Here is a 16,694-nt window from a genome sequence, read left to right on the forward strand (position 1 = left end):
CAGGCATGGGGGAGGCCCGCGGCAAAAACAATATCGGAAAACTTGGATGTGGATTGCCAGAAACACGGTTCCTCAATTAGCCCGCAGCACACCAAGACTCCAATCAAAGCCCCCAGAGCCTCTTTCATCACTTTCCTTAATCTCCTTTCACCATAGGATGTACGAGTATACGGTAGTACTGTAACTAGGTGAGCTAAACTATTATGTACTCCGAGTGCGGTACCGCCAGTCCGACCGTGAGTCAATGTGCCCGCAGGGAAGCACTAGCGCTCAGGTGGCTTTCAACAGGCATTCTGGCCCATTTTTCTTTTCGTGCGTGACCAGCGATCGAGTGATACAAGTAATGCCGGTCAAGATTTGAAGGCGGCTGGACTGGGAAGATCGACAGGCCAACAGATTGGTTAACCAAGTGAGCTGATGAATATTTTGCGTTAAGAACACTGTGGTACGATGCACGATGGCTGAGGAGATGTCAACACCCCTCCCCCATTGGGCGCCTTAAAAGAGCAAGAAATTTTTTGCACCCCTTCTAGCCTTGCGTGCGCAGGTACAGTGCCCAGGTTTTCTATATCTTCTTAGCAAGGAGTGTTCGGTGAGCAGGGGTAAAAGTATGGAACTGGATATGGTGGCTACGGTACCAGATTCACCCCCTGACTCCCTGTTACCGGTACTCGAACAGTCCTGGCTAGTAAAATGCCGGGAAACAAAATTTAGGCGCTATACCACCATCTGTTGGAACCAATCCTTATTCCCTCTAGTCGGCGAGAGTTCTGCTTCAGGAGTAGAATATCATACCTCCCTACTGGTATGCTATCTACAGCAAACAAGGCATCGGCCATCCCTACTTTGTATCATCAATTCATAATCTGCTCTTGGAATTATTTGAAATCTCGAGTGCGCCACCGGGCCCTAGTCTTCGCCGTACCGCGGCAAAACTGCGCGGGTGGGTGACGGACGGGGGTGTTGTAGAGCCTACGGCAGTTGATCCCTGATGGGCACCTGCCCAGTTTGGTTTTTTACTCGCGGGTATGCAGTAACTTACAGCGAGCACTGCGCGTCATTGCGACCCACGGATTGCAAACCACCCTGGTAACGCGGCTCCCCCCTTCAACATCAGTTTTTCCTCGAGCCCAGCTGACTCGCCAAAGAACCAAACCATGACAATACGTACTTGTACTACAGTACAGTATCTTCACGACTCATTGGAAAACTTTCCGGCGCCAAATGTTGTCCACCACCATTAGGGGCACGGGGGTGGGGTACTTGATTGACTAGGATATTGTAAATAAGGGAGTGCTTGTACAAGTGCCGTGACTGAGTCTCTATGGCTCTTATTTTACTCTTCCTTTCGCTTTGCTAGAGGGATCGCAGCTCCGAAGTGTAATCGGCTTTTCAAACAGGGTTTTCTCTGTTGGAAAAAAGAGAAAAGGGTGGACCGAGATTCGGCACTTGACTCTTTCCGGATATATTATTTTTGTGCCCCTAAAACTCTTGTTTTGATATCATATTTACTTGTTAGATCCATCATCGGGGATCCCGAACTGGGCTCCATCTGGATGACGCTATTTCTTCCGTGTGTTCTGCCCCTGATCGGGGGGGATCCGGGCCAGATCCCAGATTGTAGATTTAGAGAGTGAATACTGTAGAATAGATAATGTTTGCCTTTTACAGTAAGGTTTCTTTCCCCCCCGCCTCCACTTAGGGGGTTGGAAGTTGAGTAAAAGCACACTCCCTCCTCCGAGACAAAATAACAGGATTGCCAATCCTTGCTGATCGTGCAAAGCCCAATGACATACGGCGTGGCTCGGTTATTTCAAGTTTCTATATTACTTGTACGAGTAGTGGTTGTCCGAGTAAGGTTTCCGGGGCCAACTTCTTACAGTAACACACTGACTCCGGAATTGTGGATACTGGTAGGCACATTGATTATACAGTTATTACCAGGGCAAATTGAAACAGGCGTCTTGTGTCGCTATGCACCATTCGCCGACCCTCCCTCTCCTTCTTAGAGCGGATATTTAACTGCTTTCGTCTGTTCTAGGTTTCTCTCCGGTAACACAGCAGGTGCTAGCCCAGGTACCAGGGGTATGCGCAAAGCACAGTGGAACAAGGCAACTGAATCACTCTCATCAAAAGTTCGGAAAATTTTCTCTCCTGATCCGCACGACTCTCCCCCACTCACGACCACTTCCCCCGCCTCGGGGCGAGTGGCGGCACATTCGCATAACAAACATGTTGTGGAATGAACGCTAGCTAGTTCTGTCAAAATATTAAGGCTTACTGGCACAAGGATTGAGTGTGATTTCCCACCTACCGTATATACTATGTTTTGATTCAGATGGTGCTTTTCCAGAGCAAATGCAGCTGGGAACAGGGATTGAAGATATAGATGGTAAATGATCTCCGTATCTAGGTACCAATATATACATTGATATACATCCCACTGTTTAGATACAAGTATAAAGGTAGGACCCTCACGTTGCATTTCTCAGTCCATCCCTCTTCTTGTGTTCGCCTTGCTATTATTCACGATTCCCTAGTTTGAACTTGAATCTTACACCAATCTAAAATGTTGAAATCAATCATCTTACTCTCCCTCACTATCTATATGGGCAATGCCCACCCTGACGACAAGCAAGCAGATATCACCCGTGTCCTTGTTCGTCAAAACGCCGCGACGACTACTGCGTTCAGACCGCCATTGACAAGTACTTTGAACGGCGGCTGTCAGATCAATGGCTGGGCCAGATGCGGTAATGTTTGTTATGATATCCAGAATGGGGCTACTTGCTGTAACGCCAGCGCCAGCTATAGTATGTCAGATACCTGCTGAGTTCAATGAATGATAATTAACGACAGTAGGGTGTATACCGGGAACGTACTGTCTCTTCAACGGTTTGTGCTGCCCTAACGAATTGGATCCCGAAACATGTGCCCGCAATAGTGGTCTTCAAATTCCCGCTGGCTTCTCAAGGCCCACCCGATTTCCATCCGCGACGAGAACATCTTCTGTGAGCCGATCCTCAAGTTCTAGTGCAAGCAATCCCTCAAGCTCCAACACAAACCGGTCTTTAAGTCCCAACGCAGACCGATCCTCGAGCTCCAATGAGAGAAAAACGTTGTCCAACCGACCTTCCACTAAGCGCCCAGAGCCCACGTCTTTCCCCACGGTCGACGAAGACTCAGTGGCGCCCAAGGAAGCAGCACCAGTGACCACCACCCATGGCTCCATTACAGCCACCATCTCCAACAATCCTGTCACCTTGGCATACACCGGCGAAGTGCTCCCGCTCCAAACAGTCGCCAATCACAAGCCTGCCCCAAGTAGCTATAAAGCTGCCGTGCTTGCAGCACTCGCGAAGGACCCCCAAACCAAACCTTTCGGAGACCTTTTATCGCAAGCGCCAGCCGTCTTTGAAGGACTCGAGGAAAAGAAGGAATACTACATTTTCGCGCCCACCGCCCAGTTCGTTCTAGAATTCCTCAAGTACCTGCAGGACGATCCACGGAGGCTTGCCCGCCGCAAGGTGCTCGTCGACCCTAACACCAGCCAGCAGTTCGCAGAGAAGCCCAAGGGCGCTCCGGATATCAAGCGCGTGCCGAGCACCCTCAAGACCACCTTGGTAGGAGAAACCAAATACGTTGACCTCGGGGCCGGTGAAGGAGCTCGCGTGGTCTCAAATCCTGTGACCAGTGAGAATGGTACGGTTCACATCATCTCCGGATTTGGAAATTCGACATTGGTGCATGCCGAAGAGATACCTTTTGAGGGTGGTGTTATCAAGAAGTGTGATGGGTAAGCGCACCACTCTACGCTCGTATGAAAAACAAGTGAACTAATAATTATCAAAGGTTCTTTACCCTTCCACACGCGCTTGAGACCGCTTTTGCAGACACCCAGGGCCGCTTATGGTCCACAGCGCTGCAGAATGCGAATCTCTTGAAAGAGCTGTCGGAAAAGCGGATGGTGACAATCTTCGCCGTGCAGGACTCCAATTTGGATCAAGCAAACCTGCCAGCGTCGGCCGATCTAAACCGGATGGTCCACGATGGCCTTTCGTACGAGCCTGATATGAGTGACGGCCTTTGCTTGCAGACGAGGGGTGAGGGCTCGTTGCGCGTTACACGAAAGGGCAATGATATCCTTGTCAATGGCGTCCGGATCACCAAGGCTAATGTTATTGCCAAGAATGGCGTCATCCACTATCTGGAGAAGGTACGTTGCACATTTTTCAACTCTTGCACTTCTCTGTACTAAATAGTATTCAGATTCCACCTGTAGAGAAATGCACAGGCTCTGCGGGAGAGCCGGGTGTTAAAAAGTCCGCGGGCTCAATAACGGCCATCTCCAAGGCGACCGTCCTTGGTCTATCCGTTGCTAGCCTTGTGGTGTATGCGTGGATATAAGGCTATGGACTGCTCATGAGACTAGATGTCAATGCTGGTGATGCCTTCAAGGTGTATGATATGGGAATCCCGTTCAGGAGAATTCCCTAGGGATTTCGGAGGAAACAGCGCACTGTATAGAAAGCCGAAGGCCCTCTGCGCGGGGATATCAGAGGCAGAAGCGGGTGAAACAGGGATAATATGTAATAATTAATGTGGCAGTTGGACTGTCAGAGTAATATTATTGAAATCTAATATTTTGAACAATGGAGAACCTATATCTCTTTAGTGTCCTCTGCACTGTGTCCCCCCCTGGACGAAGTAAATGGATGCAATAAGTACCTCTTTTCCGGGGGGAAAAAGCCGAAATTATCGTACCTTACCGGATGAAGGAGATCGCATGCAATACGGTACCGGTACCGTACAGTAAACTCTCGATAGATCCACCATCGCTGATCTCGGACAAAGCATCCCGAGAAGGAATAGTGCTTTCTAGACGCGGTGCAGCTTTGTCGAGCTGAACTTGGTAGTCTACTTGTAGATCCCATCAATTTAACTAGTAATTTATGTTACTCTTTTAACCTTCGAGTTCTCGGCTAAGCTTGTCGAGGGCTGAGTACGGTAATTCCCATTGACCTTCACAAACGACTCGAGAAATTATTTTGATTTGGACCGGAGTCTTGTTGTGGCATATTTTGATTGGTGAGTGAAAATTTTTAATTGGTTGGACTGACTATCGTGAGAATTTCGGAAAGCTTCACGTTTTCGGGAAAGGACCTGGTGGGATGAATAGTGAGGGAATGGAAGGGGTAAGGGAACAAGTACTACTAAGGAGGATGCTGGTCACCTCGTACGTGGTACCGAGGGGTATTGGGTTGGAATTTGTGCACGGGAGGGGGTGTGAAAAGAAGGTGAGTGATGAAAAATTACGGGACTACATTAATGAGGCAGGAGCGAGATCGATTTCGGAGTTGAAGGTGGCAATAAGAATGGTGCTAGCGATGGCGGGGTGTGATGGTTGCAAGGTGGACAAGGGAAATTCAGTAGGAATTTTCTTCGAGGATACTTCACCAGACTCAACATATGTGCTGGGAATGGTTTCAGTGACGGAGGAGTCGTCAGGGATGGAAACGATGGAGACGGATAGGGACATGATAGGGGAACTATCATCGGGACACCGGGAGTTGTACAAGAAGTACAAGTCGGATGATGAGAGGGATGAGGACTACGTCCCAGACACGGATATGAACCTGGGGGGGGGGCAAACAAGCAAGAGGAGAGATTTGAGGGATAGCAAGCATGCAGAGGAGGTAAGTGGAAATTCGACCCCATGGACTAACAGAAGGGAGAGATCGGCGGAGGAGGAGGGTGAGCAGAGCACCAGGAAGAAGAAGAGGAGGGGATTACCAGACTCTCAAAGATTCATCATCAGGAAGGATGATGTGGAAAGCGGGGTACCGGAAACCCAAGTATCGTTACCTGAGACGGTGCAATACTCGAGCGGTGTAACCGGTACGGGTACTTGGTTATTGGTTTTGTTTTATGTTTTGTTTTAAGTATCGCTTTGATACTTGGTTTGTTTTAAGTATCGTTTGATACTTGGTTTTGTTTTATGTTTTGTTTTAAGTATCGCTTTGATACTTAAGGAGTTTTACCAAAGAGTATCAATTGATACCTTTGATTAGTTTCGTTCATGCTAGACATGAACAGATTTGTGTATTTAAAGACCGCCTGTTTCTATGACAGAAAAGGCAGACTTCGATAGACAGTATTTCAATATACTTGGTTGAACGGTTACTTCTTTGTTCCTCAGTACACCCTCGAAGCCTCCGTTTGATCTCAGCTCTCGCCTTCTCTCCGGAAGAGCAGGCCACCTGCCAACTATCGTATCTTTACCGATAACGTGATTAGCACCTTGCGAACACGTTACATTTTTTTAACCTCAGCAAGTGGTTAAGAACCTGTCCCTGGATTTAGGCCTGATCAACCTATCGATATCCACCTCAGAACGCTAGCGGAGAGAAGCGGCAGAATCACAGCACATTCGGCTTCATCTTAAACCCAAGATAGAGTCTTTGACGACCAGGAGTGGGAAGCAAATCCCACGGCAAGACCTTACAAGAAAGAAACAACTCCGGCGCTCTGCTAAAGAGCCGGGCGATCCTGCAAACACGGAAGATACACAACCTCCAGGAGAATTCCCTTCTATTCCAGCAAAAAAGCCTTCCTTTGAACCTCCAAACGACCCCCAATCTAGTAGCGAATCGGATATGGCTAGCACAGGAGGAGGGCCTTCTGGAGGAGGGAAATCTCGGGCAAGGCCTGAAGAAGAGGAGGTACCCGCAGCATTTGAACCCCCTAAGTTTAAACTCCACCTCCCAGCGAAGTTCACAGGAGAAGGGAAAGACCTCAAACCTGAAGCCTTTGACCGATGGGCAACAGAACTCTCACACTTCCTACTCTTACAAGGAAAAGATGTGGAAGACCCTACAACCGGACTTATCATTGGATCATTCTGCGAAGGAAAGGCAACCGATACATACTACCAATGCTATAAGGATTTCGGCGGGAATGTAAGATTAAGAGGAACTACAGTTATCGATTACCTGAAAGGACGATTTCAATCCTCTATAACCAACGACCTCCTATACAACAAATTCAACCAACTCCAGCAAGTTAACAGAATGCATGTCAAGCGAATCACCGATGTGGCTACAGACCTAATGATGTATAAGGACCGGATGGAGAGAGGAAGTATCTCCAAATACATCCTGAAGCGACGATTCTATAACACCATGCACCCTACCCTCCGGCGAGAAGTAGAACCACTTGAGGAAGATGGCGATGATATTGCAGTAATAATTGCAAGAGCAGAACGAAAGGACGCCATTCTCCATGAGACCAAGGCCTACAAAACACAGACATCCTCTAGTAGGATCAGCCAGCCACGACACAAAGCCTCCAGCAAATCTGAAGATGATACCCCACGGGTTTTCAAGAAGAAAACAAAATCCTCCAAAGAATCGAGACGAAAAAAAGGAGAATGTTTTGAATGCGGAAAAACAGGACACATGGCAAAGAACTGTCCTACGAAGAAAGGAAAAGGAAAGGCAATTAAGCAAGAGGCATCGGCCAACAATGTTGAAAGCGATAACGCCAAATCCAGTGAATATGAAGAGATCCATATCGGATATATCGATGTGGAATGCAACAATGTTCGACCTCCGGCTACATTCAAAGCACACACTGCTCTGGAAGGTACTATCATGATCAATGGCAAAAGGGCTCGAGTCCTATTCGACACTGGCGCAATTGGAAGAGATATGATCAGTAATGCCTTTGTCTCTGTCCATGGACTCCCAACCCGAGACCTTAACCAACCCATACCAGTCAATATGGCAGTAAAGAGATCACAATCCACAAGCCATGAAACCTGTTCTGCGACTATTCGACTTGGTTCTGCTATACTACCCCCCCAGGAAATGCTGATTGGAAACCTAGCCAAATACAATACCCTAATAGGCATGCCATTCCTGAACCGCCACAAAGCAATAATCAGGTGTGGGGAATCAACTATCGATTTCCCAGAGCAGAAGGTTAGAGTCTCATGCAAGCCAACAAGCGGAGAGTACCGAGCCGCAGTCTGTGAAGCAACTGCCCTACGACTATTGGATGAGTACTCTGATGTTTTCCCTGATCAAATACCCGAAGAACTACCACCTATGAGAGAGGTGAACCACCACATCCGCCTCCGAGACCCCTCCAATCTCAAGAACCAACCCACCTACTCTATTCCTGACGCATACAAAAGCCCACTTTGTGATTGGATCAACCAACAACAAAGAAGAGGAGTCATCTACCGGGCAGAAGCCCCAGGTGCCGCTCCTATGTTTGGTCAACCCAAAGCAGATGGTAAAAGAATCCGCCCCTTGGTTGATCTCAAGCTACGGAACGAAAACACGGTTATGGACAGCTCCGCTATCCTAAACGAAACCCAGATCCTAAATGCAGTTGGACGGGCTAGATTCCGAAGTAAGATTGATCTAAGCGATGCCTACTTCCAAACAAGGTTAGATCCAGAAAGCGAACACTACAACAGTTTCAAAACACCCTTCGGAAGTTTCCTTAGCTGAGTTATGTTACAAGGTAATATGAATGCGCCCGCCACCTTTATGCAAATTATGGAAAACCTCCTAAGCGAATACCTCCACCATTTTTTTTGGGTCTACATTGATGATATTCTCATCTTCTCGAACACCGAAATAGAACATGCCTACCATATAGGATTGGTTTGTACCAAACTAAGGGAAGCTAAATTCTATGCTAGCAGAAACAAATCAATTCTGTTTGCCAATAAACTTGATATCCTAGGACATGTTATAGATGATGAAGGAATACATGCAGCCCCTGGAAAAATAGCATGTTTAACGGAATGGTCAACACTCCGAAATCAAAAGGAACTCATGCGATTCCTAGGACTAGTCAACTATATTTCCCAGTTCCTCCCACACCACGCCACTGTGACAGCGCCGCTCACAGATCTTACCGGCAATGCAGAATTTGTCTGGACCCACACTCATGACCAAGCCTTTACCAACATCAAGGAATTGATTAAAAACGCCAATGTTATTCAACCTATCGACTATAGTAAACCAGAACCGATATGGCTGATTACTGATGCATTGGATGTTGGAGTTGGAGCATGGGTTGGGCAAGGGGCCTCCCATGAAACGGCAAGGCCGGCGGCATTACACAGCAGGAAGTTCACTAACTCACAGATGAACTATGGAACAACAGACAAGGAAGCCCTTGCTGTGATTGATGCTCTCGCCGCTTTCAACCACATCCTGATGGGCAATGCCTTCACTATTGTCACCGACCACCAACCTCTCACTAATCTTAAAACAGAAAGAATACCGGGAAGAAGAAGAACGAGATGGATAGGTGAGATCAGCAAATACGATGCAAAAATCATCTATACCCCTGGAAGAACGAACTATTTAGCTGATGCTCTCTCCCACCTATATGAGAATCAAGACCTCGCAAACCCTCCACTTGTTCATGACCACACAAGACAAAGCGAGGACAGCCCTGACGACACCTCCTATGAACAAGAACCATCAATGGCTACCGCCAGCTCTGCCGCTCCCTCCAATCCTTTCTCTTACACAATGTACAGTGCTGCCGGAACAGAACGAGGAAAGGACATTGATGAAGAATGGAAAGACAATTGCACGCTCCGCAGTACACCTCCTCACGAACTTGAACAAAGCAGACTCCACTGGTCCCACTGTTACCACGACACCTGCCCTTTTCACCAGACTGAGATTAAGTTCGGAAACAGATACCAGCGACCGTACTATATGCCTGCTGATGATTCCAAAGACACCAGCTTCAACACCGTAGAAGGAGCAGAAGAGATGATCAATAAATATGAATCGATCCAACCTCCTCATACCCTTAATCCTGTTCCAACACGATACCAAGGTCTTGAAGAACTTGAACAAGCAGCAGCCTACGTGGATGCAATATCCTATTTACACCCCCCACTGTCTGCCCCGCCATCCTCTCCTCCCATAATCCATTCACGACCACTATATGGTGGACCCTTACGAGTATATAACAATGAAACCTTTGTCTCGGTCATACCCCCTACTATTCCCGAGCATTGGCGTCAATTCTATGAAACCTTTGAGGAAGAGGAAGCCCCTATCGAACCAACAAGAGGATCCCTAATCGAGGATGAACGATATGTTAGATCGACCACAGAAGAATTAACCTCCTCTTTTCGAAGCCAAATGATAGCAGGATACCGCCATGACCCGATTTACTTCAAAGCCATGGATAGCTCCAGGCATGGAGACCTCGGCTCCTACAACATATCAAATGGAATGGTCTATTCCAGCACCCGTTATGGTGAACACTGCCTATACATACCAAAAGGCCATATGTTCAATGGAATGACTATTAGAGAATATGTCATATCCGAGATTCACAACAAAGGACACCACAGTGCGGACCGCAACCTTCAATATACTTCAGAATATATTTACTGGCCTGAGATGCGCAAGGATTTCCGCGATTTTGTCAAACAATGTGAACTCTGCCAGGCAAACAAGGAGTGAACACAACTTCCTGAAGGGAAAGCTCAGACCCTCCAACTACCATGTGAAATATTTGAATCCTATGCCATCGATTTCGCAGGACCATTCAACAAGTCCGCCGGATATGACACCATCCTGGTAGCTGTGGATCGATTTTCCGGATACACCTGGTTAATACCAATGAAGGTTACCGATTCCTCCAAAGACACTTGGAATAACCTCCAACGATACCTGTTTACCCCCCATGGGTACCCCTTATCTATTGTCAGTGATGCTGATCCCTGTTTTACCGCCAGATTCTGGAAGCAAACCTTGACCTCTCTCAGAATAAACCACATTATGGCTGCCCCTGGACACCATGAGACTAATGGCCAAGCAGAACGAAAAATCTGCGAAGTTAAGACCGGAATTAGGAACATGATAAATGAACGACAAACCAACTGGGAACCAGCCCTTGTTGAGCTCGCTGCATATATCAATGCTGGATTTTCAGATACCTTGGGAATGTCACCATACAAGGCAGTCTTTGGCCATCAATACCCCCTCCTACCTACAACACTATTTAAGAACTCCTCAGTTCCCGCCTCTGATGACCATCTAAACCGCCACCAAGCAATTCGGAACGATGCCTTCCAAGCTGTTAAGGCTGCCCGATTCCGAAGCACCACTACTGCCCAGAAACGACGACGCAAACATGTTCCCATCTCATCAGGAGACATGCTCATGGTACATGGTAACATGTTCATTACCAATGTCGGACGCAGCAAGAAACTGCAACCCCGATGGCACGGACCCTTCAAAGTCATATCCTTTGACGAGAATACAGAGAACTACACTGTCCAGATGGATGGACGCATGTACCGCCGCAATACCGCAGTCTTTCACGCCTTAGCTGTCAAGCAATTCCATCCAAATGACAACTCCAAGTTTCCTGGAAGAACCCACTCTCGGCCTGTACCTATCATTATCGATAAGAAGGATGAATGGGAAGTTGAAGAAATCAGAGACCACCACCTTGGCATGGAAATGATCAGTTCCTAGTCAAATGGAAAGGATATCCAACGAGCGAAAACAGTTGGGAACCACTGGAAGGACTAGAGCACGCTATGGATATGGTGAACGGATGGTGGAAAGACAACATGCCAAATGAATCCCTCCCCCCAACAATCAATTATATCACCATATGCTGGACACCTACAATGCCTGAAACTGAGCGATGGTACGCAGAACTCGAAGCTAGAGATGGATTTTGGGCACCATACTTTGAGTTGGAGTTCGAAAGCAGCGATGAGGAAAATCAAGCTATAGAGAAGGCCCTCGACAACTTTATCTAGTCACCAATCACCATCCGAATACCATAACGATGTCAAACTATGTGGAGCTCAATGTGAGGCAGCGACAACAGATTGTTGGACTGTTGTTGAACCATGATGCTATCCAACTTGAATACTACTTCGAAATCCTCTGGATTGACTACTGTCCTGATTGCGATCATGCTTGGGTTGATGTTCAGCACGAATCTGGTATTCGTGACTACTGTGATTTAGATTTCTTCGAGTCTAAGTGTTTCCTTAGAGTTTCCTCTTGTCCCTGGCGTGACACTTAAGATGAAGAGTTTTTAGCGGAAACTGAAGCCTTTAGTTTCTCAGACTCCGCTTTTGATGATTATTAAGTTTTGTTTGTTTAAACAGTTGTTTTGTTTTGGGGAATGTAACCGGTACGGGTACTTGGTTATTGGTTTTGTTTTATGTTTTGTTTTAAGTATCGCTTTGATACTTGGTTTGTTTTAAGTATCGTTTGATACTTGGTTTTGTTTTATGTTTTGTTTTAAGTATCGCTTTGATACTTAAGGAGTTTTACCAAAGAGTATCAATTGATACCTTTGATTAGTTTCGTTCATGCTAGACATGAACAGATTTGTGTATTTATAGACCGCCTGTTTCTATGACAGAAAAGGCAGACTTCGACAGACAGTATTTCAATATACTTGGTTGAACGGTTGCTTCTTTGTTTCTCAGTACACCCTCGAAGCCTCCTTTGGTTCTCAGCTCTCGCCTCCTCTCCGGAAGAGCAGGCCACCTGCCAACTATCGTATCTTTACCGATAACGTGATTAGCACCTTGCGAACACGTTACAAGCGGTGCAACGATGGATATGCTGGAGGCTTTGGAGGACTTTGAGGCAGGTCAAGCGGTACCTGCATTGGTGGATGTGGAAATGGATGAGGTGGAGGAGCAGTTGGAATCGACTCTATCGGATCACGATAGAAGAGTGAGATTGGAGGGGCTGATATCGGGACTGAGGTATGAAAGTGACGGGCTTAGAGAAAGATTGGAGGAGATTGAGGAGAAGGGATGCACAAGTATAACGATCCCTTTCTAGATAGTTAGTTCTTGGCGACGGGGAACGATACTTGTCTTTTCTGTCTTCTTCTTTCTTTGTCTTACAATAGCTATAGGCCTCTGCCTACGTTACCGATAGTACAAGACCTTTGTCTTCTATTGGGAACGCCTATTGTAAGCTTTCACTAACTTGTCTTCCTGCAGGACTTCCTCGGCGCAATGATAACGTTGCAATAAAGATAAAGATCGTAAAGATGTTTTTATATTCATTAAAGTAATAAGTGGAAAAGTATTTAGAACAAAGCATGAAGAACCTATCTTCCTCGGCCACATCAACCTCCTTATATAGTGTTCTTCCCGCCTTTAGTCATGTGCCCTAAAGTGGTCACATGTGCGAAACCAAATTATAACAAACTAATGGTGTGACCAAAGAGATCACATGCTGAAAACCCATGACCTCATAGCGAGGTCATGTGCAAAACTCATAAACCAATCATAACACAATAAATAAGTCATATGACTCGACTGAGTCATATGCGCGAAACCCATGGCCTCGTAATGAGGTCATGTGCGAAACATAAATCATATACGCAAGGCCTACCCGCAAGGCACCCTCGCAAGGCATACCCGTCAGGCGCACATTTCATGACTCATACTTGAGCCGTGTGCGAAAGTATCACAAATCCCACACATAACAAATCATATAACCCGCATTGGTCATATGCGCAAAACAATAACATACCTGTGACTCATAACCATGTGTCACGTGAAACCCTTTTTCATGCTAAGCCACATTCATGACAACAAGGTGCAGGAAGGAGGGGGAGAGGTTGCCAGGAGTCAATACCGGGGTGAAGAGGAGTACAGGAGGAAAGGAAACAAGTAACGGTGGTGTTACCGAGAAAAAAGATGGAGGAGAAGGGTGGAAGAAATGAAGTAAAACCGAGGGTTTTACTGACAGTGAAGGTGATGGCTGAGCCATCTTATAAGAAGAAGACGCAAGAAAGATTAATGTTTGCGGAGACGGCGAGGAAGATCAAAAGTGTAAAACCCTGGGATGGGTATGTGAAGGTGGAGACAAAGAGGAGGGGACTGAGAGCTGGGACCCCGAGACTGGGGGAGAGGGAAAGGAAGGTGAAACTGATGGCCCCAAGGAAAAGGGACCAGAAGTTCGTGAAGCCGAAGGGGTTGAACCAGGAGATGGTAAGATACAAGGTCAACAAAACCCTGTCGGGGATAAACGCGACGAGAGTATTCTGTACGATGGCAGCAACAACAGCGTTCAGGGATATACACCTGACGATTGCAAACGAGAAGGTGACAGAGATGGTGAAGTTCTTCCTGGCAATCAGAGGAGCTTTGGAGGAGATGGGATTGAAAGGATGGGACCTGAGGGTAGACATGCCTAAGGTTAAACTATTTGTGGTGAGAGTACCATTCGACAATGTGTTCAGTGGGGGAGGATTGGATATGGTAGCGGAGGACATCAAGAGAATCAACAAGGGAGTTTTGTTGGCGACAAGACCCTCTTGGGCAGGGAGAATGGATGTGATGAAGAGGAGAGGGAATGGGAGTGGGGAAATAGTGCTGGTAGTGGACCAGTCACCTGTGATTAGGAGGATGTTGGAGGGAGGGAGATCAAGATTAGTGGTAAAGGGAGCACCAAGGGACGTGAGATTGTTTGAGGAAGGTAGATCGCCGAGCCTGTGCCAACAGTGCATGTGCATAGGGCATAGGGCAACTTTGTACAGGAATCAGAGGAGGTGCAGATGGTGTTCGGGGGCGCACATGTCGGGGGCGCACGAGTGTAAGGTGGTAAAGTGCGGAGCGGTAAACCGTGCATGTGAACACACGAAGAGGAGATGCATTTTGTGTGGGGAAGGGTACCACTTCGCAGGATACCCAGACTGTCACGGGTTGAGAAGAGAGATGGAGACCCAGGAGGTGATAGGAAAATCAACCCCGGTTGTGGCGGATGAGATGTCGGTGACGGGAGTGGCGGACAAATCCCAGAATCGATTGAAGAACGCGGAGAATGGGGTGAGGAGGACCCCAGTGGCGGATATGGCACTAGAGGCAAAAACAAGAGGGGAGGAGGTGGTGGTGATTAAGGAAGGGCAGGATATTGTTTTGTTAGAGGATGCAAAGAGAAAGAAGGTGATAGAGAATAGAAGGGAGAGGAAAATGTACTTTTTTAACTGTGGGAAAGAAGGACACATCAGGGCGATGTGTAAAGGGAAAAAGAAGGTGGTGGAGGTGATAGATAATGAAGGTATGGGGTTCATGAAAACCTTAAATGAGGGTGAAAATATGCACTATCAATGTGGGAGTGTCCTTAGAGAATAGGATGCTGGTGATGGATTTATTTTCTTTTGTTGATGTATTTTTTATTGCTGACCAATTAGTATATGGAGAGGGTCGAAGAGTGATGGTGGAGAAGAGTGTATATAGTTTATTTTCTTCTGTGAAAGGGAGCAGAGTGGAGGTGTATATGAGGAAAGAGATGATTGGATGCTTTGTATTGGTAAAGCATACCAAGGCATGGGTATCATTGGGATACAAAGAGAATGGAGAGGAGAGATCAGTGGGAGGGGTGTATAGGGTCTAGGAAGAGGAGATCCTGCCATGACATAACAGCTGAAATGTGCGAGTTTTTCAAGCATTCAGAGGAGATGGATTGCGCAGCACTATCAATAGATGTAGAGGGAGGAATCGATAGAATGGATACAGGGAGATTGTTGACATTCTTCGAGGAAATGGGTGCGAGTAGGGAACTCTGCGATTGGGTCGGAAGAGGGACTAAATGCAGAAAGATAAGGTTCCGGTTCAATAGTAGGAGAAGCGAGTATTACAACACGAACTGCGGGACCCTGCAGGGATCGCTGTTGTCACCCTTCCTATTTGGAGTTTATGTGGTGGACATTTTCAAGCTGAGGATATGCTATACACCCGATTTGAGGTACATGGTATCGAGCTATGTGGACGATGGAACAATCATGGTGGCAGGAAAAGGGAGGAGGATCGTGAAGGAGACTCTGGAGAAAGTATTTGGATTATGCGATGGGATGGCATTGGGGAGAGGGATGTCATTCGCTCTGGCTAAAACGAAGTGGATTGGGTTCCAGGAGGGTGATTGGGGAAGGATTTCCCTGAAAGGAGTAGATGTGAAACTGGTCAGTGAAATATGAATACTGGGGTACAGGTTCACGAAGGGGGGTGGATGGGAAAACCACATGACGTACTGGGTGGACCAGGGGACGTGTATGGTAAGGAGGATGGCGGCGCTATTAAGGAGAGATGGGAGCACCGGAGGTCTAGTAGCATGGGAAACACTGAGGCTGGTGGATGGAGCGTACCTGCCAACGGTGTACTACGGATTGGAATTCGTGATGGATGAACCGGACCTCATAAAAAGACTACAAGTACATGTCAATAATACATTGCAGTCGGTAGTGAGGGCACCATTAAGAACAGCCAACAACATACTGTTGGCGGAGACAGGGACACCACTAGTACATGTGTAGGGGAAGTACATGCAACGAAGATGCTAGCAGAGGATGGTGGGAATGGGTTACAGGAAAGAGAATCCATGGCACGGATGTATCAGGAGGAAATGGGCATTTGAGGACATGGAGGAAATGGTGCAGGAAAGCGGGAACAAGATGAAGTTTGACCTTAGTTTCGATATAAGGGACTCCAAGGATGGAGCATTAAAGAGATACCGGGAGGTAGAGGAAGAGGTATCATTGATCCTAGGATACATGACGGTGTATACAGATAGATCAGAAAGTAGAAATAGATGTGGGGCAGCCTGGATGATGGTAGACGTGACAGTAGACGCCAAGAATTGCGTTAGGTCCCG

General features: G+C 47.0%; 1 protein-coding gene across 1 annotated transcript; it reads left to right on the top strand.

Moving 5' to 3' along the window:
• Window positions 1-2,569: 2,569 nt before the first annotated feature.
• GSTUM_00009531001 (uncharacterized protein) lies at window positions 2,570-4,407 on the top strand (the record flags this gene model as incomplete). Its single annotated transcript, XM_002840769.1, has 4 exons — window positions 2,570-2,813; window positions 2,863-3,796; window positions 3,853-4,216; window positions 4,270-4,407. The coding sequence occupies 4 exons, from the start codon at window positions 2,570-2,572 to the stop codon at window positions 4,405-4,407; spliced, it is 1,680 nt and encodes a 559-aa protein (XP_002840815.1).
• Window positions 4,408-16,694: the final 12,287 nt, after the last annotated feature.

Source organism: Tuber melanosporum (genome assembly GCF_000151645.1).
Source record: "Tuber melanosporum whole genome shotgun sequence assembly, scaffold_58, strain Mel28".
NCBI lineage: Eukaryota > Fungi > Ascomycota > Pezizomycetes > Pezizales > Tuberaceae > Tuber > Tuber melanosporum.